This window comes from Staurois parvus, unplaced genomic scaffold, assembly GCF_062004578.1.
Source record: "Staurois parvus isolate SC_StPar_1 unplaced genomic scaffold, SC_StPar_1.0 ptg000444l, whole genome shotgun sequence".
Lineage (NCBI taxonomy): Eukaryota > Metazoa > Chordata > Amphibia > Anura > Ranidae > Staurois > Staurois parvus.
In genome coordinates this window covers 2,295,327-2,321,800 of record NW_028318240.1, presented here as the reverse complement: position 1 = coordinate 2,321,800, position 26,474 = coordinate 2,295,327, and the positions used below count along the sequence as shown (strand labels likewise).

The window sequence follows — 26,474 nt, the reverse complement described above, 5'->3', positions numbered from 1 at the left end:
GCATCAGGGCACTGATCATCAGTGTCCTAGTGATCAGTGTAGCCCCATCAGTGCAGCCAATAGTGTCCATCTGTGCCCATCTGTACTGGAAATCAGTGCTGGCAATCAGTGCCTATCAGTTGAATCAGTGCCACCTATCAGTAGTGCCCATCAGTGCTGCCTATCGATGCCCATCAGTGCCGCCTAACAGTGCACATCAGTGCCGCCCATCAGTGCCGCCCATCAGTGCAGTCAATAGTGTCCATCTGTGCTGGAAATCAGTGCTGGCAATCATTGCCTATCAGTTGAATCAGCGCCACCTATCAGTAGTGCCCATCAGTGCTGCCTATCGATGCCCATCAGTGCCGCCTAACAGTGCACATCAGTGCTGCCCATCAGTGCAGTCAATAGTGTCCATCTGTGCCCATCTGTGCTGGAAATCAGTGCTGGCAATCAGTGCCTATCAGTTGAATCAAAGCCGCCTATCAGTAGTGCCCATCAGTGTCGCCTATCAATGCCCATCAATGCCAACTTTCACTGCCTCCTAACAGTGCCCATCAGTGCTGCCCATCAGTGCCGCCTAACAATGCCCATCAATGCCACCTATCACTGCCTCCTAACAGTGCCCATCAGTGCCGCCCATCAGTTCCACCTAACAGTGCCCGTCAGTGCTGCCTATGAGTGCTCATCAGTGCCTCCTAACAGTGCCCATCAGTGCCACCCATCAGTTCCGCCTAACAGTGCCCATCAGTGCTGCCTATCAGTGCCCATCAGTGAAGGAGAAAAATTACTTATTTACAAAACTTTATAACAGAAACTAAGAAAAACTTTTTTTTTTAGTTTTTTTTCAAAGCGTTTTAGTTTGTTTAGCAAAAAATAAAAACCCCAGTGGTGATTAAATACTACCAAAAGAAAGCTCTATCTGTATCAAAAAATGCTAAAAATATAGTTTGGGTACAATGTTGCATGACTGTGCAATTGTCATTCAAAGTATGAGAGAGCTGAAAGCTGAAAATTGGTGTGGGCAGGAAGGGGGGAAAAATGCCGGTAGGCAAGTGGTTAACTCCCCATCTCCCCTTCTGCCCACTACAAAATGTACTGACCTTTAGCTGGGTGAGAAATGAAATAGAAGTCTCTTCTGGGTGCGACTTCCTTTTCCATGTGACAGTGGGGTTGCTTTGGCTTTGGAGTTCTTGTGTAATCTCCGGCAAGTCGGTTTGAAGCTTGCATAGTTTTCTTTCTCCAGTCCTGGAAGTGGAGGGATAGTGAGGGAAGGTGATTATACACTGCTGGAAGGAGGAGGGGTAGGTGACCTTTTTACTTTGTCCTGCTTGGATTAAGAAAATGATCACTTTAAAGTGATTTGCAAAGGGAATTTTTTATTTTTCTTTAAATTAAACATTGGTATACTTGCCTGCTGTGTGTAAATGGTTTTCCACAGAGCAGCCCCAGTCCTCTTCTTCTTGGGTCCTCTGCTGGCGCTTCCCCAAGAGTACCCCTGTAAGAAGCCAATGGGGCCAAGCTGTGCTCTGTGTGTCCATTGACACAGCACAGCTTGGCCCCACCCCCTGCTCTCTCCTCACAGACTGTGATTGACAGCAGCAGGAACCAATGGCTTCCTCTGCCGGTTCCATGGCCGGTTCCATGTGCCTGCTTTCAGGCACAGCGCTGGATTCCCACATGGAAAAAACATATATTTGAGATATATTTTAAAAATATTCTTCCTAAATATATTGACATATATTTGAAATACTACAATTCTGGCCATATTCAATATATTGCAAAATATATTCCAATAAAAAAAAAAAAAAATATATATATATATATATATATATATACATACATACATACTGCATGTTGAAATGAGCTTTTATTACAAAATATATGAAAAATATTTTTAAAAATACATTTCAAATATACTGTATGTCTTTAAAATACAAATCTACATTTTTGGAATATATATACATTTTTACAAATATATGTAAAAATATATGTTAAAATGACTTTTTTATATGTTAAAAAAAACCTGAAGAATATATTTGAAAAAAGTCATTTTTAACATATATTTTTACATATATTTGTAAATGCATTCCAAAAATGTAGATTTGTATTTTAAAGACATACAGTATATTTGAAATGTATTTTTAAAAATATTTTTCATATATTTAGTAATAAAAGCGCATTTCAATATGCAGTATGTATGTATATATATATATATATGTTACTTGGCTCCTGTCTAAATTGTCCTAGTTTCATCCCTGGCCATGTGGGATCTCCTGCATGGTAGGGGTTGGGGAAAGACCTGCCTACCTACCCTGTAAAATAATTGCTAAGAGAGTTCATGGAAAAAGTCGCTTACGAGTGACGGTCCATGCAATCGCCAAGGGTTGGATACGACTGAATGGATATATATATATATATATATATATATATATATTGAATATGGGCAAAATTGTAGTATTTCAAATACATGACATTATATTTGGGAAAAATATTTTTAAAATATATTTCAAATATATTTTTCTTCCATATGGGTTGAGATTGGGCTCAGGTAAGTATAAGGGTGGGGGGAGCTGAACACAGGAGGTTTTTACCTTAAAGCAGAGAATGCATTGAGGTAAAAAAAACTTCTACCTTTTAGAACCACTTTAAGCTGGCCATCCACACCATTATTATTATTAATATTATTATTATATATTTTTAAAGCATCTGATGTATTATCTCTGCATGATACTTGCAAAAATAAAACCTGTTGATCCTGCCAGCACTCCTGTGTCCTGTGCGTTGCAAGCTTTTTGCAGTCTTTGGTGTTGCCTCTAGAGTTATCAGTCCTTCCCATTTCATCTACATAACATAGCAGGCTGGTGTTCTGTAGTTCACAAAGGTGAAGGGGGGGAGGCATTCTGAGCAGGTTTCCTGTCATAGGTTGGGCAAGTCATGGATGCAATATGGTGATTCAGTGTTCTAGGACAGGAAGTATGTTACTGGCAGGATCACCAGGTAAAAACCTGAAATAAAAGGAATGCAGCTACCACACAAGGGCTGGTAAGTTGCACTAAATTACAATTTTTGTTCTTGGGTTTAAATGGTACAGTCTCCATGGTATTCTTCCTGAGCTTGGCTTCACCCTTAAGGGTTGCTTTAGTAATTTGTGGGTTCCCTGTCGATCTGGACCTCTTGTTGAAAGCCCAGCCTCTACTGGAACCACTGTGCAGTGGTGACCAAAGTAAATCACAACTGTAAAATGGACTCGTGCACAAGTTAGTATAAACCAATATGGAGTTTATATTGGAATAAAGGTAACTTGATCAAAAAGAATAAAATAACACTGATATATGCAGCAAATATAATGACTCTTGGCAATTGTGAGCAAAAGTAACGACATTCACAGTAGAGCAACAATATCTGTTAGCAGGCCTGCTTTCAGAAATAATCCACTTCCTCCAATCTGAGGGGACTGCTGAATCCCCAGAGAGCAGAAACAGTTTATCAAGAAACATATAAGCTCACTGTGGGTCCTCAGAACTAGATGACAAGGATTAGATGTGAAGTAAAGAGAATTCTCATTTGAAGTTGAGCAATATCCCTTTCAAAGCACTACAGTGTCTTTTGCGCGCTTGCTGGGGCCCAGATGGTATGAAGCTGAGTTGAGGTGTGGATTATAGTTCCTCAGGATGGCAACACAAAGATAGTGAGGGAAAAGGGGGAGATTTAACACTTTTCCTCTTGGTGGTAGGGTATTAGTGCCGAGTCCCTTTTAAAGTGCTAAAAATAGAGTAGGCTCGAAGTAACAAACAGTAATAATTGGCAGAAGTGTCTATGGACAAATACAACTCCCTCTGAATATCAAAGGCAAAATGAACAGTAGTAGGAATCTTGCAGTTTTGAAAAAAGGGAAACTTGTTTTTTCAGTTGGCACTGCTGTATCCTGACATGCAACTATATGTCTTGCAGTCAGCTTGTACGATAAACTGTAATGCAGATGTGTCATGTTTCACATGACTGTCATATTGACTGTCATATGCCTTTAAGTGTTTTCTATATTTTGTCTCTGCTCCTCCTTTTCCTTTGGTTTAGTTAATGCTGTATAGATAGCCCTCCCCCTTTCCCAGAAATGCATTGCAGCTCTAGCCTCATGTCATGAAGCAGGACACATTATGATCTTTTGACCTATCAGATGTTCATTGTTGTAAGATTCTCTCAGTTTATGGAATAAACTTCACAAGATCTACAAGATATCATCTCGATTGAGTCACTGACTGTGGTATCCAACTGAGATTGGAGTTACCGCTATCTCATCAGAACTGTAAGTTACAGAGATCACACTTTCAATGCTTAGATTGGAGAGACAGAACAAGATGTATCCCAACAATGGTGGCTGGGAGAACTAGGCCACAAACTGGGGCAACTGTGTAATGTAATATTCACAACTATGCGTAGGTAGATAGATGAGATGGCATACTGTCAGTATTCACTTGGTTAGTGGGTGCATGGGTCTCTCTCACCCGATCAAAGTTGCCTGGCAGATCGTAGCGGTCCATCTTTCCCTGCAGACGAGGTCAGTCCACAGACTCTCTGGTTCAGACTAGGTATCTTGTCTAGTCTCCTGCTGTCAGATTGGTCTGCTGGGCAGCACGGCAGACAAGGTGGGCAGTAAGCTCTTTCAGCTCCTCCTTTCTCTCCAACCCTGGTTCCATGGCCTAGTTCAGCGCTTCAGCAGTTAGCACACTTCCTTGTCCTTCAGTTTTTTCCCGCACTCTCCTAGCCAATCTCTCAGGCTTTGATATATATATGCCCCCGCCCACACACTACCTTTCCTGGGAAATGTAGTCCCAGGACGCCCTGCTCACCAGCAGAGTCCTGCTATTCAGCATACAAGTTCCAGAGAGCTGTTCTGTCCATCTGAGTGACCCTGAATGGAAGGCCACCGCCATCTAATGTCCATCTTATTGTATTGCAAGTAATAACATTTCAGTGGGTTACAGAGGATCCAACTATTAAGGCCCAATTAGATTGTTTCAGTGCATTACCGTACATTATGTTGAGCATTAACATGTTGCGTTAAGGCAGCCTATTGAAATGAATGTGCTGGCAAAACACACCGATGTGCCGAAAAATAAGATGTGAAATTATCTACATGCCTTAGGGTGCTTAAGTGCCATTCAAAATGAGTAGTATGGCAATGCATTAATGCATGTTACATACATTGCACACTCGTTATCGCAGCGCAGAAATCCAAGTGGGTCTTCACCGATGGAAGGCATTTGGAGTTCACTCTCTTGCAGCTTCACTGCTAACTTTTCCTGTCTACCTTATTGTGCTTTTTGGCCATGCCTGTATATCCGTTAGCAGGGGTGTTTGATTATATAAATAGGATAGCAATAAAAGTGAGCGCTCTATGGAGTAAGCTGCTGGACACTCAAGGAAACCAAAATAAAGCCTTATAACAGATACAAATAAATAGTGCAGCGCTATAAATGTAATGCAAAATGATATGCAAATTATAATCTAAATGACTATATGTACAGTAAAACAGTCCATAATAAAATATTGAAAAAAGAATAAATGCTCCGTATTGTCACTAAAGACTAATGGATAATCTATATAGTGCTCCCCTTATAATCTGTGATGATGTTCCAAGTAATGTAGAGAGATTGTGCACTCACCAGATGCACAATGTAAATGTGCATTAAGTAAAACCCACAGAAGCCTCCTTTAGGGTCTGGTCTGGTCTGGGATAAGGGAAGATGTCCTCCCTCTAGGTGGTTGGTCTGGTCAGGAACACACGGAAATGATCCTCCCTCTGGGTGGGTAGTGGTGGTGGGAGCACACAAGATGGTAAGGAAAGGATCCAGCTGGCCAGAGGTCCCCTTAAGGGATAGGTGGGTGCAGGTTGCCTGGGTACAGGATCTCCCTTCTCTGGAATCCTTAATGTTGCTGGATCAGGCAGGTGCTATGAATAAATAACTCCACCAGGGGGAATATAGGAAGTACTCATAGTGTAGTAATTAATGAATATAGTATTTATTAAAGAAAGTAACCATGGTAAAAAACAAATGAAATCCACTTAAAATGAATGCAGATTAAAATAGCAGTATGCAGCACAATGAACATTGCAGAGTATGACAGCAGTGTGCATCGGACTAACCGTCCAGAAAGCAAGATGGCTGCCGGGCCTCCACGTGGCTCCTGCGGCTTAACGACATGGCGTCTTGGCCCCTCCTGACACGTTTCGTGCGCACGCACTTCTTCAGAGGCAGAGGCTGAATGGGTGTTTGATTGTCTTGATCTAGGTTCACTTCATACAGTCTGCCTATATCTGTAAAGAATTGAATCCTGGGTAAGGAGAACTGCTGGGCATAACCGCTCCAGAAGATTTTACACCCTTACGCTAGGTTCACATCTGTGCCTGAAAATCCATGCAGCCGCACCACCTGCACAGAGAAATGCGGACCCGCGGGTGGGTGCCATTAGTTCTAATGGCACGCCGCCCGACTGGAAAACGCAACTGTTCTAGAAACCAAGGTTCCCGTGCGGGCTGTGTTTTCAGAAGAAGTGCAGGGACTTCTTCCCTGCGTGTCACGGGGCATAGGAGTCCATTCAAATGAATGGGCTCTCCTGCCTGTGCAAAACGCAGCCCGCACGGCCGCATATATGTGAACCGGGGGGTTCATGATCAGTCCTTTTTTTTTTTGCTATTCAGCACTGCGCTAATTTAACTGGTAATTGTGTGGTCATGCAATGCTGCACCCAAACAAAATTTTATATAATTTTTTACCACACAAAGAGCTTTTTTTATGGTATTTGATCACCACTGGGTTTTTTATTTTTTGCGATATAAATAAAAAAAGACTGAAAATTCTGAAAAAAAGTAAACATTTTTTACTTTCTGCTATAAAACCTATCCAATAAAAAAATCTGATTTCTTTGTAAATTTTGGCCAAAATGTATTCTGCTACATGTCTTTGATAAAACAAAAAACAATAAGTGTATATTGATTGTTTTGCATGAGCATTATAGGGCCTACAAACTAGTGTGTGTGTGTGTGTGCGCGCGCGCGCGTGTGTTTGTTGTATACACTCTTCTGTCAGTGCTCTGTGTTGAATGTCAGCACAGCTCTAGGCTGCTTTGCAGGGATGAGAAACACAGACAACCTTCCCTCTGTACAATGCTCTGTGTTGAAGTCAACACAGCTCTAGGCTGCTTTGCAGGGATGAGAAACACAGAGATCGTTCCCTCTGTACAATGCTCTGTGTTGAAGTCAACACAGCTCTAGGCTGCTTTGCAGGGATGAGAAACACAGAGAACCTTCCCTCTGTACAATGCTCTGTGTTGAAGTCAACACAGCTCTAGGCTGCTTTGCAGGGATGAGAAACACAGAGAACCTTCCCTCTGTACAATGCTCTGCGTTGAATGTCAACACATCTCCAAGTTGTTTGCAGGGATGAGAAACAGAGATCGTTTCTCTCTGTACAATGCTCTGTGTTGAAGTCAACACAGCTCTAGGCTGCTTTGCAGGGATGAGAAACACAGAGATCGTTCCCTCTGTGCTGTTCCCCTCATATTTGTTATTTAACTGTGCATTGTATCACCAATTCTTATTTCACCATGTTTGTTTCTATGTCTTGATCTGTTGCTGCCATCTGCTGGCCAGAATTTGCATGCTGCATGCCTCTGTTATAGCTAGTAAGTGTTTTCTCTGCTGGGTGTGGTTTTAGGCAAGCCTTGGTTCTGGTCACTTCCTGCAGCCATTTTTATGTGCTTTATAGCTGTGTGACAGGACATTCAATACCCTGGGCTTGTGAAGGCATCAGTTTTTGACCAGCAGTTAGCCTCAGGAAACATATAACAGGACAGCATCAATACCTCTACTACCTTACAGTATTGTATCACTGTTTGTCGCTGTATTTGGACCAAATAAACCCACGCCGATTTCATTTCCGTGTATACGTTTGGATCCGTCTAACCTGAGCATCTGCCGGTCCGGTCTGCTCCACTGCTTGGATACGAAGGTAGGAAGTTACACAGCCATTATCAGTTATACCTTTACTCGCCTTCATGTGGGGACAGAACAGTCAAAAACTGCCTTAAAGTCCATACCCCGCTACAGATTCCCTCAGAGTCCAGTACCACACTCAGGAATCTCCCTAGTAACAGGCCCACTTGCAGCAAATCTGCCCGGCTACAGTGCATGTTCCACAAGCCTATGCGGAAGCACTGCACATACGCAGTATCTATACTCTCGCCTGGAAGTCCTCCACAACTCTCCAAGCCATTCTTTACATCCTATATTAACCTTTCCTCGCATAATAGAAGTACTGTTTATGCACGTTCCTTACACTGCCGTGGCCGCCGCAAAACCCCGCAATTCATTCTAAATATCTTAGAAATTTTGTCAAAGTGCCCTATCGGAGCCATGCTGCGATTTTCAGCGCCCAATTCAAAACTTCATTTTCTTAAAGGGACAGCGCACCTTAAGTCAAAATGGCCGAAAAGGACTTTGCACAGTTCCCCGGTGATGAAATAAAGCAAATGCAACCTGATACTGATCATTATGAAGGGCAGGGAACAGAATCCACACTTCCAGCAGAACAAGTCGTGCGACCAAGACGCTCTCTCAAACCGACAGTAAAGGTCATTGAAAATTATCACACCACAAAAGATGAGCTATGTGATAACCTGGAGGAACAATGGGAACGAGTTTCCTCCCTCATGTCTGGACTTAAATCCTCAGGTGATGCCACAAGCTTACAAGTTGCCATCGGGCGGCTGGACACAGCTCAAGAAAGATACAAGAGACTGTCCACAAGGTATATAACCTTTCTAAAAGACTCTAATATCGATGAAGCCCTATCAGAACTGAGCAAGGCAGAATCAATAGCCAGACAAAGAGACGTCATGGTGCTGGATGTTAAAGGTAAAGCGGAACTCCGTATCTCGCATTTGCAAGAAACTAGATCACACAGATCAAATTCATCTAAACATTCCTCACGGTCATACAAATCATCGCGCTCAAGAAGCTCAGCCTTGAGCGACAGATTACTAGAGGCCCGCATAAACGCAAAGCAATCCAAAGCGAGACGCTCCTTCACAGAAAAAGAAGCTCTTGCAAGGGCAGAGGCCAAGAGGGCAGAGGCAGCGGCAGAGGCCAAGAGGGCAGAAGCGGAAGCAGAGGCCAAGAGGGCAGAGGCAGAGGCCAAGAAGACAGAAGTGGAAGCAGAGGCTCGAATAAAGATTTTCGAATCAGAGATGCAGGAGGAAATTGCGTTAGCTAAAGTAAGACTACTTGAGCAAGCATTGAGCCAAGGTCTTGATCCAGTCTGCTTGCTACCACAGGAGATAGATGATCCAGTTGACCGCACCAGTGACTATGTACTGAATCAGGTATCTGCGCCACCCCCAGTTTGCAGTACCGTCCAAGCCAACAACACTGAAACCTCCAAGTCAGCTCTACCTGCGGTACCAGTGCCACCCACAGCACCCGAGCAACCTAATAACCGTTACCCAGAAGTGCCCTCTCAAGGACGGTTATTACAGAAAGATCGCTATCAGGCGTTTTCTGGCCTACCTCCACAGCTCAAGCAGCAGTCATCACAATATACAGAGGCTAAACGAAAGCTTAACCCTGCAGCTACATCATTCTACCCGGAAGCATCTCACCCTTTCACGCCAGGCAGCCCATACGCCCCAGGGGCATCACGAGTTGTCATGGCAACAAGCAGTGAGAAATCAGATATGTCTGAGTTTGCCAGGTTTATGGTGAGCAGAGAGCTAATCAACACCAGTCTCTCAAAATTTGATGACCGTGCAGAGAGCTACAGAGCTTGGAAGGCAACCTTCAAGGCCGCCATCGCTAACCTCAACCTAACCGCAGAGCAGGAGTTTGACCTCTTGATCAAGTGGCTGGGCCCAGGCTCCACAAATCGCGTCAAGAGCCTCAGAACTGTCTACGTGGGACAAGCAGAAGCAGGTCTCGCTGCCGCCTGGCAGAGACTCGAACGTACCTTCGGCAGTGCAGAAGCAATAGAGAAGGCCCTATTCAAGAGACTGCAGAACGTTCCAAGGATCAATCTCAAGGATGTCCAGAAGCTTCAGGATTTAAGTGATCTGCTCATGGAACTGGAGCTTGCCAAGGGTGACCCTCGTCTGTCCGGGCTGTGCTACCTGGATACAGCTCATGGAGTGAACCCAATTGTCGTGAAGCTACCATACAGTCTACAAGAAAAGTGGGCGGCATCAGTCTCAAGGTACAAAAGAGAGCATGACATCACCTTTCCCCCGTTTATTCACTTCTGTAGATTTATTGATGAACAGTCCCAGATGAGGAATGACCCCAGCCTCAACTTCCTGGAGTTCAACACTACAGCTTCAGCGACATCATCACCAAGGTATGAAAGCGTCATGCATAAACACAGAGACTTCAAGAGCAGCGTGGGTGTTAGAAAGACTAACCTACCATCTCCTGCAGTACCCACGGGTAAACAGTACACCACCTCATCAGGAGATAAGACCTTCAATCGTGAATGTCCCATTCATAAAAAACCACACTCTCTGAACAAATGTAGAGGGTTTAGATCCAAAACCATACTGGAGCGCAAGAAAATCCTCACCGAGCTCGGGGTATGTTTCAGATGCTGCGCTTCATTGGAGCACATGGCTAAGGACTGTAAGTCTGTCATCAAGTGTGAGGAGTGTCATAGTGAAAGACATGCCTCAGCTATGCACCCAATCCCACTCTCCAGAGATTCACCCACTGCCATCACCACCAGTCCTGCTCCAAGTCATGGCGGGGAGCCCCAAAATTACGCTAACGCAGCGACTGCTGTTTCCTGCTCATGCTTGGATGTATGTGGGGAGGGCCAGTGCGAGAAATGTTGTGCCCGAATATGCCTGATCAAGGTCTACCCAGAGGGACTACCAGAAAAGGCAGTAAAAATGTATGCCATCATCGACGACCAAAGCAACCGGTCCCTAGCTGGTCCTAAATTCTTTGAAGCCTTTGGAATAAAGGGACCATCTGAACCCTATACCTTAAACACCTGCTCAGGCCGCATAGAGACTAGCGGCAGAAGGGCACAAGGATTTATCGCTTCTCCTGTCAGTGGGGATACGGAAATACCCTTACCGACGCTGATCGAATGCGATCAAATACCCAACCATAGGGATGAGATTCCTACCCCAGAAGCTGCATTTCACCAACCTCACCTAAGGCACCTAGCCAACGTTATCCCACTTATGGACATCAACGCCGAGATTCTACTCCTGCTCGGCAGAGACAATCTAAGGGTACACAAGGTGCGTCAACAGTGTAATGGTCCTGACTACGCGCCATACGCCCAGAGACTGGACTTGGGATGGGTAATCATAGGAAATGTATGCTTAGATCAACCAAAAATCGACTCCTTCAAAACGTACGTGCGTGCAGATGGACGCACAACTTGCATTAAGTCGTGTCCTCATCACTATGAGGTGAAAGAGAAGTCTCCAGGCCTCATACAACTACCTGATGTCATTACTCCCCTCTTTGCCGACAACTTGGGGAGATCAGTCCTTCATACAACCAAGGACGACGATAAAGTAGCCTTGTCAGTAGAGGACAGAGAATTTGTCAAGATAATGGACAGTGAGTTCTTTAAAGACGAAACCAATCACTGGGTTTCTCCATTACCCTTCCGCGCTACCAGGGTAAGACTCCCGAACAACCAGGAACAAGCTCTGTCTAGATTTAACTCTCTTCAGCGTACCATGAACAGCAAGCCTGAAATGAGAGAACACATTGTTGCCTTTATGGATAAAATATTCCGTAACAACCATGCAGAACCAGCTTCATCCTTAAGGAAGGACGACAAGTGCTGGTACTTGCCTTCATTCGGAGCAGATCATGCCACTAGACCTATGTCTGTAGGTTCCTTTACTAACTCTACTTGGCTTACAGGTCCGGAGTTTCTGCTAAGACAGGCGGACGAATGTGTACAGGAAGTTTTCAGCATCCAGGATCCGGATAATGATCCAGAAATCCGCGCTGAAGTTAGTGTATTGGTCACTGGAACAAAGCAAACCTCCAGCCTCGGTAGCCAGCGCTTTGAACGTTTCTCCAGTTGGATGAGACTCGTCAGGACTATCGCAAGGTTAGTGCACATTGCGAAATGTTATCACAATACTCACAAAGATAAGGATTGTCACGGTTGGCATGTCTGCCATAAACCCTTCTCTGCGGAGAACATCTCTCATAGTGAGTCCCTCATAATACGTCACGTCCAACAAGGGGAATTCAATGTAGAATGGAAGTGCTTGTATAACAAACAGCAGATTCCAATAAAAAGCCCTCTTGCCAACTTAAATCCAGTTATTGACAGTTTTGGCTTGCTCAGAGTTGGTGGTCGTTTGAATCAAGCCCACCTAAGAGTTGCAGAACAAAATCTTCTCATCATTCCCAGCAAACACCATATCACCGTCTTGCTGATCCGACACTACCACAAAAAGACTGAACACAAGGGCAGGCAAATCACTGAGGGCAAATTACGGTCTGCTGGCCTTTGGATTATAGGTATGAAAAGACGTGTGGCCCAAGTATTGCATGACTGTGTTCACTGTCGCAAAGCTAGAGGAAAACAACTACACCAACAAATGGCTGATTTGCCTGCGGACAGACTATGTACAGAGCCGCCTTTTACCTACGTTGGCCTAGACGTCTTCGGGCCATGGATGGTGTCCGCACGCAGGACCCGTGGCGGTCACGCAAACAGTAAGCGTTGGGCTGTACTATTTACTTGCATGAGTGTGCGAGCCGTTCACTTAGAGGTCATAGAATCCATGGACACATCCAGCCTTATTAATGCCTTAAGACGGTTCTTCGCAATCAGAGGACCAGTGAAACAGTTGAGGTCTGACCGTGGAAGCAACTTCATTGGAGCCTGTAGAGAACTGAACATAGACACCAAATCCATTCAAGATCACTTGGCGGAAAAGGGTTGCACCTGGATTTTCAATCCTCCTCATAGTTCCCACATGGGGGGCTCCTGGGAGAGAATGATCGGAATCTCACGCAACATCTTGAATTCTATGTTGATGGATGTAAACTCTTCAAGACTCACACATGAGACTCTAGTCACCCTTCTCGCTGAAGTTTCAGCCATCATCAATTCTAGACCCCTCGTGCCAGTATCTATGGATCCTGAAACACCAGCCGTACTGACTCCAGCTATCCTACTTACCCAAAAAGCTGAGATTACACTAATGCCTAGTGGAGAATTTACTCATGCGAATATCTACCAAAAACACTGGAAACGTGTACAATACCTAGCTGATTACTTCTGGAACAGGTGGCGAAAGGAGTATCTCAATATTCTTCAAGGAAGAAGAAAGTGGCAACACCACAAACCAAACCTAAAAGAAGGTGACCTCGTGTTGATGAAGGAGCAACAAACCGTGCGGATTGACTGGCCTATGGGACTAATTACAAAGGTTCTTCCTAGCAATGATGGCAAGGTCCGTAAAGTGGAGTTGAAGATCTTCAGAAAGGGTGAGCTTAAAATGTTCGCAAGGCCAATTAACGAACTCATTTTGATACTACCCATCAAGAACATTCCTGCTGGGTGAACTCTCCTGAACTTGAACTTTGTGGTTCTTCTCTATTCCAACTCGGAATCTACTATATTGTTATGTTTATTGCATTCTAACATGTTCTTTGTTACAGGTTGTTTTATATTTTATGGACATTCGTCATAGTGAAATCCCTTATGGAATTTCAGACGGGGAGTGTGCTGTTCCCCTCATATTTGTTATTTAACTGTGCATTGTATCACCAATTCTTATTTCACCATGTTTGTTTCTATGTCTTGATCTGTTGCTGCCATCTGCTGGCCAGAATTTGCATGCTGCATGCCTCTGTTATAGCTAGTAAGTGTTTTCTCTGCTGGGTGTGGTTTTAGGCAAGCCTTGGTTCTCGTCACTTCCTGCAGCCATTTTTATGTGCTTTATAGCTGTGTGACAGGACATTCAATACCCTGGGCTTGTGAAGGCATCAGTTTTTGACCAGCAGTTAGCCTCAGGAAACATATAACAGGACAGCATCAATACCTCTACTACCTTACAGTATTGTATCACTGTTTGTCGCTGTATTTGGACCAAATAAACCCACGCTGATTTCATTTCCGTGTATACGTTTGGATCCGTCTAACCTGAGCATCTGCCGGTCCGGTCTGCTCCACTGCTTGGATATGAAGGTAGGAAGTTACACAGCCATTATCAGTTATACCTTTATTCGCCTTCATGTGGGGACAGAACACCCTCTGTACAATGCTCTGCATTGAATGTCTATTAATTTAGTCAATAAATGCAGATTGATCACCATTGGATGATGTTTTGCTTGTGTTTTGGATAGAGCAGTGAGGGTTAGAACTTCTGTCAGGATTTTATTGTTATCTGTGTCACAACTGGGGGGGATGTCTTCTCCCTTCTTTTAAATACAAGAAGCAATGGGAGATCTATCCAACAAGGGCACAGAAAAAAGATTAGTAAAGCAGGAAAGAGTTAGAGCAACAATTTCATAGACTGCAGTGTTGCCAACCCCCCAAAGTGAAACTTACTGACAGGAGCATATAAAATGTCCATTTTCAGTGCAAAACCTGACAGCAATTTTATTTCTTTCCCATTCTATTTGTCCGACATCCATTCATTGACCGTCATCCTAAAAGTGACTTGTATTGCCGTGGGTCATTACACTTTACAATTGATCCATTTTGGCTTTGGGTAAATGCAGATGAGATCAGTCACATACCAGCATCCTATATATTTTTTAGGACTCCAGCAATGAGATCTTTGAACCCATGTTCTGATTACACCAATTTACATTTGGTATTTTGATGGCTTCTTATGAACCCTTTTTGAGGGGAGCACATACAGGAAATCAGAAGATCTCAATGCTGGAGTAATCAAAATATTCAAGATGGTAATTGATGGTTCAGCCCAGCACCATCAGCTTGGAATTTAAATATCAAGTTTTGTTGTCATGACCAGGGGTGGACTGACAACTCATGGGGCCCCCAGGCAATAGGGGATCATGGGGCCCCTGTGTCCTTGCCCAAACTCAAAAAAGCCTGTGAAAAAGGTACCAGAGGCATCTCATGAGGCACCCTACTGACCCCGGGCCCTCAGGCAGTGCCCGAGTTTCCAAATGGTCAGTCCGCCCCTGGTCATGACCCCTAAAGTAACCATCTTCTTTTCTCTCAATGCATTATTAGGCTTGAACTTTTTTCAGCCTCCAGATGCACAGTGTTGACTCCTTATTTCATTAGTACTTTTGTGTAACTGGCTGACCATCCCTGAAATCCAAAAAAGGCCATGCTAGTTCCGAAGAGCAGACACCACTAAGTACCTACCCTTAATTAACCACATAGTACCCACCCTTAACTCTGAGTAGTCCTTCTATTGTACAGCCTAGTAAGCCCCTGAACACTTTGTAACGGAACCGACCCGTCTGCCTTTGGGTACTTCCGTTAGAATACGGCTTCCCCGTCCGAACACCGACCACAGACACCACAGACGACCATACAAGACTACACAACACCAGTCTGTCTGAACATGGAACTCTTTATTTGAAACTCAAACTGGCTTTTTACACACTCCGTGGGAAATCCCCCCTCCCTGCATAATGACACAGGGCGGGGCAATCTACACTTAGCAACAAGAGACACACAATAGAACAATGGGATGCAACCACGTGGCATTAAACAATCAACAACTCCCCACCCCAATATTAGGACAGATCACCCTGTACCCCTAACAGGCACAGGGTGACTTACACATAATAGGGATATGGGGAGCTGACACAGGGGTCTCCCCACCTCTCCAAAGTGTGCTGGGTTCCATGGGCCCCCCCACCCAAAGTGACTACTGTCACACACTTAACCAGGCAAACATTGACTTTGGCTTCAAGTCAGAGCTCTGAACCCCAACAGATGATGCCCATCATCCCTCACCATGCTGTTGTCCCTTAGCAGCTAACCAAAAGCTAATGAAGGCAGTTTGTGGTGCCCACTCTTGGAAGCATGTGTTAGCTGGGCATGGATTTTCTACAGCAGGTTCATCTCAATGTCATGTGGTATTGCAAGCAATTAAAATTCCCCTAATCTAGATATTTTCTCATCTCTAACTTTTTTTCTTCTAACCTTCAGACTACTACCATTTAGGCCATTCTTTATTGGACCCGCTCCACGAAAAGGTAAGTTGTAAAGCAAGCTGACGATCCTCGCAGGATGGATCCAATCCATCCTGTGGGGATCGTCGGCTTTCTTTACAACTTACCTTTTCGTGGAGCGGGTCCGGTGCATGCCGACAATCCCCGCAGGATGGATGGGATCTGCAGATTGGGGAGCATAATGGATCGGACTCTGATCTATTATGCTCCCCAATCCGCAGATCCAAACCATCCTGCGGGGATCGTCGGCATGCAACCTATACGGGCTGACACTGGACCAGCTCCACGAAAAGGTAAGTTGTAAAGAAAGTCGACGATCCCCGCAGAATGGAGCTGATCTGTAGATTGAGCATAATGGATCGGAGTCTGATCCATTATGCTCAATCTGCAGATCCGATCCATTCTGCAGGGATCGTCAGAGGGGGTGACACCAAGTGTTACCGCACCGGGAGACACCAACCCTAGGACCGCCTCTGATGAAACCAGCCATTATCCCCACGCTAAAGAAATGGTGAAAGTATTAACAAACAAAAATAAAAGTTATTTAAATAACTAATTAGATATTTTAAACAAAGCTGCTGTTTTAAATAACAAAAAAAGCCGCCATTTTAAATAACAAAAAATCATTAGGGCTTGACCATCTGTGACGTCAACACGCACGCCAGGACCATGTGGTGAGAGCACGTGATCGTTGTTTAAGATCTCAGTTACCAGTTTGCAGTGAGACTGTCACAAGTTGCTGTGAACAGCGGCCATCTTATTGGAAGTATATATACAATGTACAATACCATAATAATCAATGTGAGTGCTTTTCTTAAGGGGGGTTTTCTATGGCAATAAATGATTGTTTTTACGCTATGACGCTATGTGGCTGTTTTATTTTGCCCACATATGGAACTGATATTACCCAATCTGAATGAGGAGGAGATTGGAGTATGAGATACTAATAATCTATTGATTGGAGGTTCTTTTGGGCTGCTGGCTGATTATCCAGTTCGAGATTTCACAACCATTCACTATTAAGGAGATTGATTGAATTTCTTCTAATTTTTCACTGCTGGTTACTTACCAGCTTCTGGTGAGTGTTGAATCCAATGGGGTGTTAATCACTGCAGGATCACATGGATGGTGGATCACTTGGTCCTAAAGAGATATTTACCACTGGAATGAATTGAACTTTTCACTTTATATTTTTATTTTTTATAATTTTTGGTGGATGTTTTTTCTCTCTTTTATCCTTCTATATTAGGTTGATATTGTTTTTGACATAGCGCTGTTTATGTCTACTTGTTTTTTAGTCACTGCGTATTCATACAACTGTTTGCTACATAACAGAATCCCTTCAATTCTCTGCAAAAACATCAAAGCATCCCATAATAGATGTTTATTCCCAAAATAAGGATGTGTAGTGAATAAAAAATGACATAAAACAAACATATTTTCAGAAAATGTCTAAAAAGACTGCACAAGCAATTATAGTTAAAAGCATGGCTTTTTTTTCAGCAGGAAAGCGGGGGAACGCACCACCAGCACTGAATTGGGTGATGCAGGGTCTATTAATGTTGGCCACTTGGGGATCTATTGTAACTGGGGGATCATTTTCTGCTAGAGAGGTATATTGTTGCTGGTGGGTGATCTGTTTCTGCTGGAAGAATCTTATGTTGCTAGGGGGTCAGTGTTTGCTGGGAGAGATCTACTGTTGAGGGAGAGGTCTATTGTAGCTGGCTGTTGGAAGATCTATTGATACTGGCTGCTGAGAGATCTACTGTATTGTTACATAGGGGGGATTAGTGTTGCTGGTGGGTATTTTTTTTGGGGGGGGGGTGGGGGGGGGGGCAATTGCGGCTGGGGGAATCTATTGTTGATGGGTGATATTTATTGTTGCCAGATAAGATTTATTGGTGCTGGAGGATCTATTGGTTCCACGGGGATCTGTTGGTGACGGGGATCTATTGGTGCTGGAGGTCTATTGTTGCAGGAGAGGGTCTGTTGGTGCTGGGGGGATCTATTGTTGCTGGGAGAACTCTTGTTGCTAGTGGAGGGCTATTATTGCTTGCTGCAAAGGATCTTACTGGAAGGTGGGTAGGGCATGGAGACAAGGGGTGACTTGGAAGGGGGGAGTACCTGCACCTATTCTCTGAGGGAAAAAAAAACCATGGTTAAAAGGGATAGAAAATGTGAATCTTCCAAGGATTTGTGGCATTCAAAATGTAGTTTCAGCCATAAACCACCATCCAACATAGCTTTACAGTAATGGGCCAGACCACCCTAAGATGTTTTGTTTATAATTGGAGCCTGGTGGTGGCCTTAGTCAGCTCCTTTCTTCCTAAACAGGTGTGCCCAAAAAGATTGAGAACGCCTGACCGCCATACCAATATTAACTTGCTGGGCATCAGATTCCATGCCCATAGACATTGGTATGGACTTGCCCCCCAACCCCCTCCTCTCCCCATTAGTGACTATCACAGCCTCTGCTCTTCTGGAAAGGCTTTCTATGAGTTTTTGGAGTCTTTGGGAATTCCTGTCCATTCACCTTTGTATGACCAGGTACCAATGGACACAGCAGATGTACAGACACTGTTACTCTGTGGTGCAGAGGTCTCACCAATAGTCCCCAAAAGATCTCACCAGTAGAGCGTTCACAAGAGGATCTCATCAATAGAGTCCTCAAAATAAAGTTCCAAGTGGTTTAGCCCTCCAACGTCTACCAAACACTAAAATATAGAGTCCTCAATAAAAAAGGCTTTACATGAGTTTTTAGAGTGTCTTTGGGAATTTGTCAACATTCACCTTTGTACATCTGCTGTGTCCATTGGTACCTGGTTGTACAGATACTGGAACTTAGTGCAGAGATCTCACCAGTAGAGAGCTCACAAGAGGATCTCATCAATAGAGTCCTCAAAATAAAGTTCCAAGTGGTTTAGCCCTCCAGCATCTACCAAACACTAAAATATAGAATCCTCAATAAAAAGGGCTTTACATGAGTTTTTAGAGTGTCTTTGAGAATTTGTCAACATTCACCTTTGTACATCTGCTGTGTCCATTGGTACCTGGTTGTACAGACACTGGAACTCAGTGCAGAGATCTCAGAAATAGAGTCCCCACAGAGATCACACAAGTAGAGCGCTCACAAGAGGATCGCATCAGTAGAGTCCTCAAAATAGAGTTCCAAGTGGTTTAACCCTCCAGCATCTACCAAACACTACAAAATTGTCCTTAATAAAAATGGATTTCCTTGAGTTTTTCGAGTGTCTTTGGGAATTTGTCAACATTCACCTTTGTACATCTGCTGTGTCCATTGGTACCTGGTTGTACAGACACTGGAACTCAGTGCAGAGATCTCAGAAACAGAGTCCCCACAGAGATTACACCAGTAACATCATGGAAATCTCACCAGTAGAGACCTCAATAGAAACTGCCAAGTGGTTTAACGCTCCAGCATCTACCACACACTAAAAGCTGCTTTAGATTGACTAATCTTTCTAAGGACATTTGTGGTTTGTAGTTGAGTCAAGACATCAACCATAATTCCTGTTATAGATTCTTCAGAATAATCTTTACATCCTTTCTGCATGAACAATACATCTCTTATGTTGATTCTCTCTCTAGTAGTTTAAGATTTCTTCTACGTTTCTTAGCTGTGAGGATATAAAATATGAATTTAGATATTTCATAGAAAATGGGAGATACCATGAACTATGTTTCATTAAGCTCTGACATCTGACTTCTTCCCTTTATAGAGACCCGTGGGGCCTGCTCGACCTGCTCCCGAATTCATCCCTCCCAGGTGCTGCTCACACTGTCCTTGTTTGTAGCACAGCACAAAATCTGGTCCCTCTCCCAATCTTGACTGGGACTGCCCCTCCTCTAATAAATCGACGACACTGTGAGACCACCTTGAGAAACCCCTTAACGCTACCTCCAGACTATCAAAACCTCTCCCAGCATGCAACACTCCACCTTAAGCTCATGCATGGCTTTCTGCTGTTCATTTTACTATTTATTCTTTTAATAAATTATTTTTCTACATTTTACTTTATTGCCTGTTATTTAATGTGTATGTCACCCCCTCCCCTCTCCTTTTTAAAGTGCACCTGTGTTTAATAACTAACATACGTTGAAAGAAAAGGAGTGCTGTTGTGCTTAGGAAAAAAATTACAGAATTGATTATATATAAAATACCTATATAGCAGCAGTCCTAATTGTGAATTACCAAACACAAAATCTTAAATATTTCAAAAATGGACCAAGCTAAGGTCGCAAATTGACTAAAAAAATTGTGCAATCTTAGAAGTGATAACACTGAGCAAAATTCCAATACAATATTAACCTCTTCACGCTGGCCGCACACAAATGTGTGGCCTCCCGGCATCTGGGCCTAGACGCAGAGCGGCCGCACATTTGCGTTCTATTAAAAAAAGGACATATGTGCCAAGAGCGCGCGCCCTACGTGCTCCCAGCACACATGTCCGGTACTCACAGAAAGGTCCCGATCTCCTCTTTCGATCAGGACCTTTCCCGATCATGTGACCGCCATGATGGCGCGTCATGGTGGTCACATGACGCTAAACCCCGCCCTGCCTTCCGGCTTCTGGAAACCTTAAAGGGCCAGGAGGCGCCAGCATGAAGGGGTTAATATTCAGCCCCAACATATGAATAATCTGTGCAACGGTGCTGTATCTTTAACGGTGGTACTTCATGCTGAAATGACAGGTGCCTCACTGTGTTCACATTGGTGCCCCACATAGATGTAAACTCACCGTCATTTCATGACCACCTATCTCTAGGTAAGTCACACTCGCTTTTTGGGACTATCCCAGTATGCAATCCGCTCCTGATGGATGATATTCCTTCACCCTTATAACCATGGTTGCTGGTACATCAGGAAGGGACATGGTGAAAGAACAACCATTCCTTAGAAGAGAACCATCTGAAAATATGAAATACTGCCAGTGGGGGACAGGAGTTGCCTAACATTGATGCAGGTCTAGTGGAAAGTTATTGGTTCTACAGGCAACCACGGTTATAAGGGTGAAGGAATATCGGCCATCAGGACCGGATTGCATACTGGGATAGTCCCAAAAAGTGAGTGTGACTTACCTAGAGATAGGTGGTAACGGGGCGGACTGACAACTCATGGGGCCCCTGGGTAATTGGGGATCATGGGGCCCCTGTGTCCTTGCCCAAACTCAAAAAAGCCTATGAAAAAGGTACCAGGGGCATCTCATGGGGCCCCCTACTGACCCCGGGCCCTGGGCAGTGCCCAAGTTTCCAAATGGTCAGTCCGCCCCTGGGTGGTCATGAAATGACAGTGAGTTTACATCTATGTGGGGCACCAATGTGAACACAGTGAAGCACTTGTCATTTCAGTCTGGAGTATCACCGTTGAAGATACAGCACCGTTGCACCAATTAATAACCAACATAACACATTTTATTAAAGTGTATGTGCAGCCAACATTTATTTTTTATGTTGGATTTTAGTTCAAAACCAGCATATATTTTTTTATTGACTGTGTACCATTTGGGGGGATTTCCCTTTACTTCCTGACCCTGACCCTGAGATGCAACCAGAAGTAGAAGGAAATCTTTACGATGAATTGAGGGGAATTTCCCATGTAGTTGTCACCAGGTCAGGTGTGTCCATGAAAAAGATTTACCCTCGCCTCTTGTTCTGGTGACTGCTTTAAAATGTTGGATTCCCTATTGAATTCACCAAGTCACCAAGACCTAGGCTACCTAATTGGGACACAGATGGCAAAGAAAACCTGCTATAGTTTCTGATCTTTCCATAATCTATCCCCCCAAAAAAATGGTAATGCTGACATTCAATCACTGTTAATGGTGTGTTTTGGAAGGTTAGGGTCTAGTCAGGTTCTCAATGTTACCAATTGGCTGGTATATTAAAGCTGACCTCCAGGCTCAAACTGTCTTTTAATTATGTTCCTTAGTAGCCACAGAGGTTTTAAATAAATGTGTGCACCAAATGCCTTTACGACCTAGATATTACTTTGCACAGCACGGTGATGATGTCACCGTGCCTGTGCAGAGCTGTGGGAGTGGCCTAGCAGCTCCAGCCACTTCAGGCTGCCTGAAAACTACAGGAGGGGGTGGAGACCAGACCAGTCACCCTGCACAAGGAGAGAGAGCAGCGGTGACCGGTCTTTATTACAGGAAGCTCCTTTTTCCAGAGGAAAAAAAATCACACTGGATCACTGCACAGATCTGGGAGAAATACACAAAACTCACCAAGATCAAAGAATGCACATGACTTGTATTTGGATGAGATTGCTTCTCCCGGAGTTCAGCTTTAAAGACCTTGCTCTTAGAAATGGGGCTGGTTTTTAACCTCTTCGCGCTGGCAACACGCAAATGTGCGGCCTCCTGGCGTCTGGGCCTTGACACTGAGCAACCGCACATCTGCGTGCAATTAAGAAAACCATGTGGTGAGAGCGCGTGCCCTGCACGCTTCCAGCACACATGTCCGGTACTCACGGAAAGGTCCCGATCTCCTCTTTCGATCGGGACCTTTCCCGATCATGTGACCATCGTGACGGCGAATCACGGCAGTCACATGATCTTAAAACCCCGCCTCACGGCTTCTGAAACCCTTAAAGGGCCGGGAGGCGCCGGCGTCAACGGGTTCATGAAAACAAGACTGTCCTTTTTTTTTTTTTTTTCTTATCCCAAAAAAGGTGGTATTGCCATGGCAGTGCTAAGAGCTTAGGTTGTGGAAGGGTGTTTTTTTTTGTTTTTTTTTGTTTTTTTAGAGTAGAAATGGTTAAATCTCATCAGGTTTTTTTTTTGTTCGTGTTCCAGAGAAACAACTAGAAAAGAGTAATTTAAGCAATGGTTAACTGTCAATCAAAGCATGAATCAATTAAATCACAACAAAGAAGGGAATGATTTGGTCTAATGCGATCAGATTTACAGCCAGTAGTTTTCCTAAACTGTGTAATTAACTTCCTATGTTTATAAAATTGTTATAGATGATAATAACCATAGGGGGTTATTTACTAAAACTGGAGAATGCAAAATCTGGTGCAGCTCTGCGTAGGAACCAATCAGCTTCCAGGTTTTATTGCCAAAGCTTAATTGAACAAGCTGAAGCTAGAAGCTGATTGGCTACCATGCACAGCTACACCTGATTCTGAGTGCATCAATTTAGTAAATCTCCCCCATTGTGTTACATTAATGGCCAACATTACACTAAAATCTTCATTAAACTAAACTTTGTACAGCTGCCAAGGAATGCAAGACAGGGATGAACATAATCCTTCCAATGTACACTAAAACCTTCAAAGTGGGAAGAAGACACAAGGGTAGGGCCTGTCATTTACTCCCACTTCCCATACAGGATATGATTTTCTTTGAAACTACAAGTGCACTTTAAGAATGGCATTGTCATCAACTTGCATGTCAACTTTCACCATTCATATAACAAAGTTACATTTTTATATCATCCCTCCATCCTCTAAGATGCGTTTTTATACATTGTTTTATGTTCCTATGAAGAGCAGTACGAGGGTTCTTTGCTCAGTGACCATAATTTACATATAATAACAAAAATGGATTTTAGGTTTTAGATGACGAATGGTAAGTTAGGTTGCCGGAGGCATTTTATATACATGAGAATGAAGCCTGTTTACTGAAGACGACTGGCATCCCAGGGGCACTCTGTATTCATGGGAATGCAGCCCAATCCATTCCAGTGACATCACTGACACTTAATATTCATGAGAGCACGGCCTGTCCATTCACTGGAGACCAGCGACCTCCCCGACATATCATGTTCATGAGAAGATAGCCCGTCTGTTCACTAGAGACCAATGACATCATTGGCATGTCATATTTATGAGAACGTGGCCCATCCATTCACTAGAGACCAGTGACATCATCAACACTTCATATCCATGAGAGCACGGCCTGTCCATTCACTGGAGACCAGTGACCCCCCCGACACATCATGTTCATGAAAAGACAGCCCATCCATTATATATTTATGAGAACGAGACCCATCCATCTAGAGACCAGTGACATCATCAACACTTCATATTCATGAGAACAGGACCCGTCCATTCACTAGAGACCGGTGACATCACTGACACTTCATATTCATGAGAACACAGATCGTCCATTTACCAGAGTCCAGTGACATCACTGAGACACTTCATATTTATGAAAACGTGGCCCATCCATTCACTAGAGACCAGTGCCAATTCATATTCATGAAAACACAGCTCGTCCATTCACTAGAGACCAGTGACATCACTTACGCTTCATATTCATGAGAACACAGCCTGTCCATTCACTAGAGACCAGTGATACTACTGACACTTCATATTCATGGGAACACAGCCAGTCCATTTACTAGAGACCGGTGACATCACCGAGACCCTTCATATTCATGGGTGGCACAGTGGCTTAGTGGTTAGCACGTCTGCCTTGCAGTAAATGGGTCATGGGTTCGATTCCCAACCATTGCGCCTCCTGAATGGAGTTTGCATGTTCTCCCCGTGCTTGTGTGGGTTTCCTCCGACACTCCAAAGATATGCTGGTAGGTTAATTGGCTCCTGTCTAAATTGGCCCTAGTATGTGTATGTATGAATGTGAGTTAGGGACCTCAGATTGTACGCCCCTTGAGGGTTAGGGACTGATGTGAATGTACAATATATATGTGTAAAGCTCTGCGTAAATGAACGGCGCTATATAAGTACCTGAAATAAATAAATAAGAGCACAGATCATTCATTCACTAGAGACCAGTGATACTACTGACACTTCATATTCATGAGATCACAGCACAGAATGTGTTGGGGGTTTATTTTTAAGATGTGCAAAGAGAGATCACACAAACACTAGCAGGTAAAATCCTGCTGTACAGATAAAGATAATAACAGATGTAACGATATTGGAAAAATCTAACAATAAATTTAGCTACAGATGCCTTTTGCCAAGGAGTTCTGCCTGTTTCTAACGCCTTGGCAGATGACCAAACTAGACACGTGTGTGTGTGTAGCAGCTCTGTTGAGAGACTAACGTAATTCCAGTTTTGGCTGCGGTATATACAGGAATAATTGGTAGTAATGACCAATCGTAACCCCTGGAACGTAGTATTACCTTTGTAAGGAAGATAGCACACATTCCTGAAGGGGCTTAGTCAGTTTGCAGTAAGGACATTCCTGTAGAATTTGGTCAGTTGGGTACACAGCCATCACTCATTTACATTCTTATGTATTAGTGAGCCATGAAAAGTAAAATGAAATTTCTCCATGACACTTCACATTCATGAGATCACAGCCCGTCCAATCAATAGAGACCAGTGACCTCACCGACACTTCATATTCATGAGAACACAGCCTGTTCAATCAATAGAGAGCAGTGACCTCACCGACACTTCATATTCATGAGAACAGATGTCCAATCACTAGAGAGCAGTGACATCACTGACACTTCATATTCATGAGAACACCGCCCATCCAATCACTAGAAACCAGTGACATCACGGACACTTCGTATTCATGAGAGCACAATCCGTCCAATCACTAGAAACCGGTGACATCACTGGCACTTTGTATTCATGAGAACACAGCCCATCCAATCACTAGAAACCAGTGACTTCCCTGACACTTTGTATTCATGAGAACACCGCCCATCCAATCACTAGAAACCAGTGACATCACTGACACTTTGTATTGATGAGAACACCGCCCATCCAATCACTAGAAACCAGTGACATCACTGACACTTTGTATTCATGAGAACACCGCCCATCCAATCACTAGAAACCAGTGACATCACTGACACTTTGTATTCATGAGAACACCGCCCATCCAATCACTAGAAACCAGTGACATCACTGACACTTTGTATTCATGAGAACACCGCCCATCCAATCACTAGAAACCAGTGACACCACTGACACTTTGTATTCATGAGAACACCACCCATCCAATCACTAGAAACCAGTGACATCACTGACACTTTGTATTGATGAGAACACCGCCTATCCAATCACTAGAAACCAGTGACATCACTGACACTTTGTATTCATGAGAACACCGCCCATCCAATCACTAGAAACCAGTGACATCACTGACACTTTGTATTCATGAGAACACCACCCATCCAATCATAGAAACCAGTGACATCACGGACACTTTGTATTCATGAGAGCACAACCCTTCTAATCACTAGAGACCAGTGACATCACTGACACGTCATATTCATGAGAACAAAACCCGTCCATTCACTAGAGAGAACTAGAACTAGCACATGATTGGACTGAAAGACTTGCAT

General features: G+C 43.8%; 1 protein-coding gene across 5 annotated transcripts in view; it reads left to right on the top strand.

The window, feature by feature from the left end:
- Window positions 1-26,474, top strand: part of ACHE (acetylcholinesterase (Yt blood group)) — a 194,321-nt gene that overhangs the window by 159,154 nt on the left and 8,693 nt on the right. The window contains exon 4 of one of the 5 annotated variants that reach the window (XM_089688026.1): window positions 19,918-20,211. The exons of the other annotated variants lie outside the window; for them this stretch is intronic. Coding sequence (XP_089544152.1) covers window positions 19,918-20,027 — 110 coding nt within the window. The 3' untranslated portion in view covers window positions 20,028-20,211. Of the gene's footprint in view, window positions 1-19,917; window positions 20,212-26,474 lie in introns of those variants that run through there. 5 annotated transcript variants of the gene reach the window in all.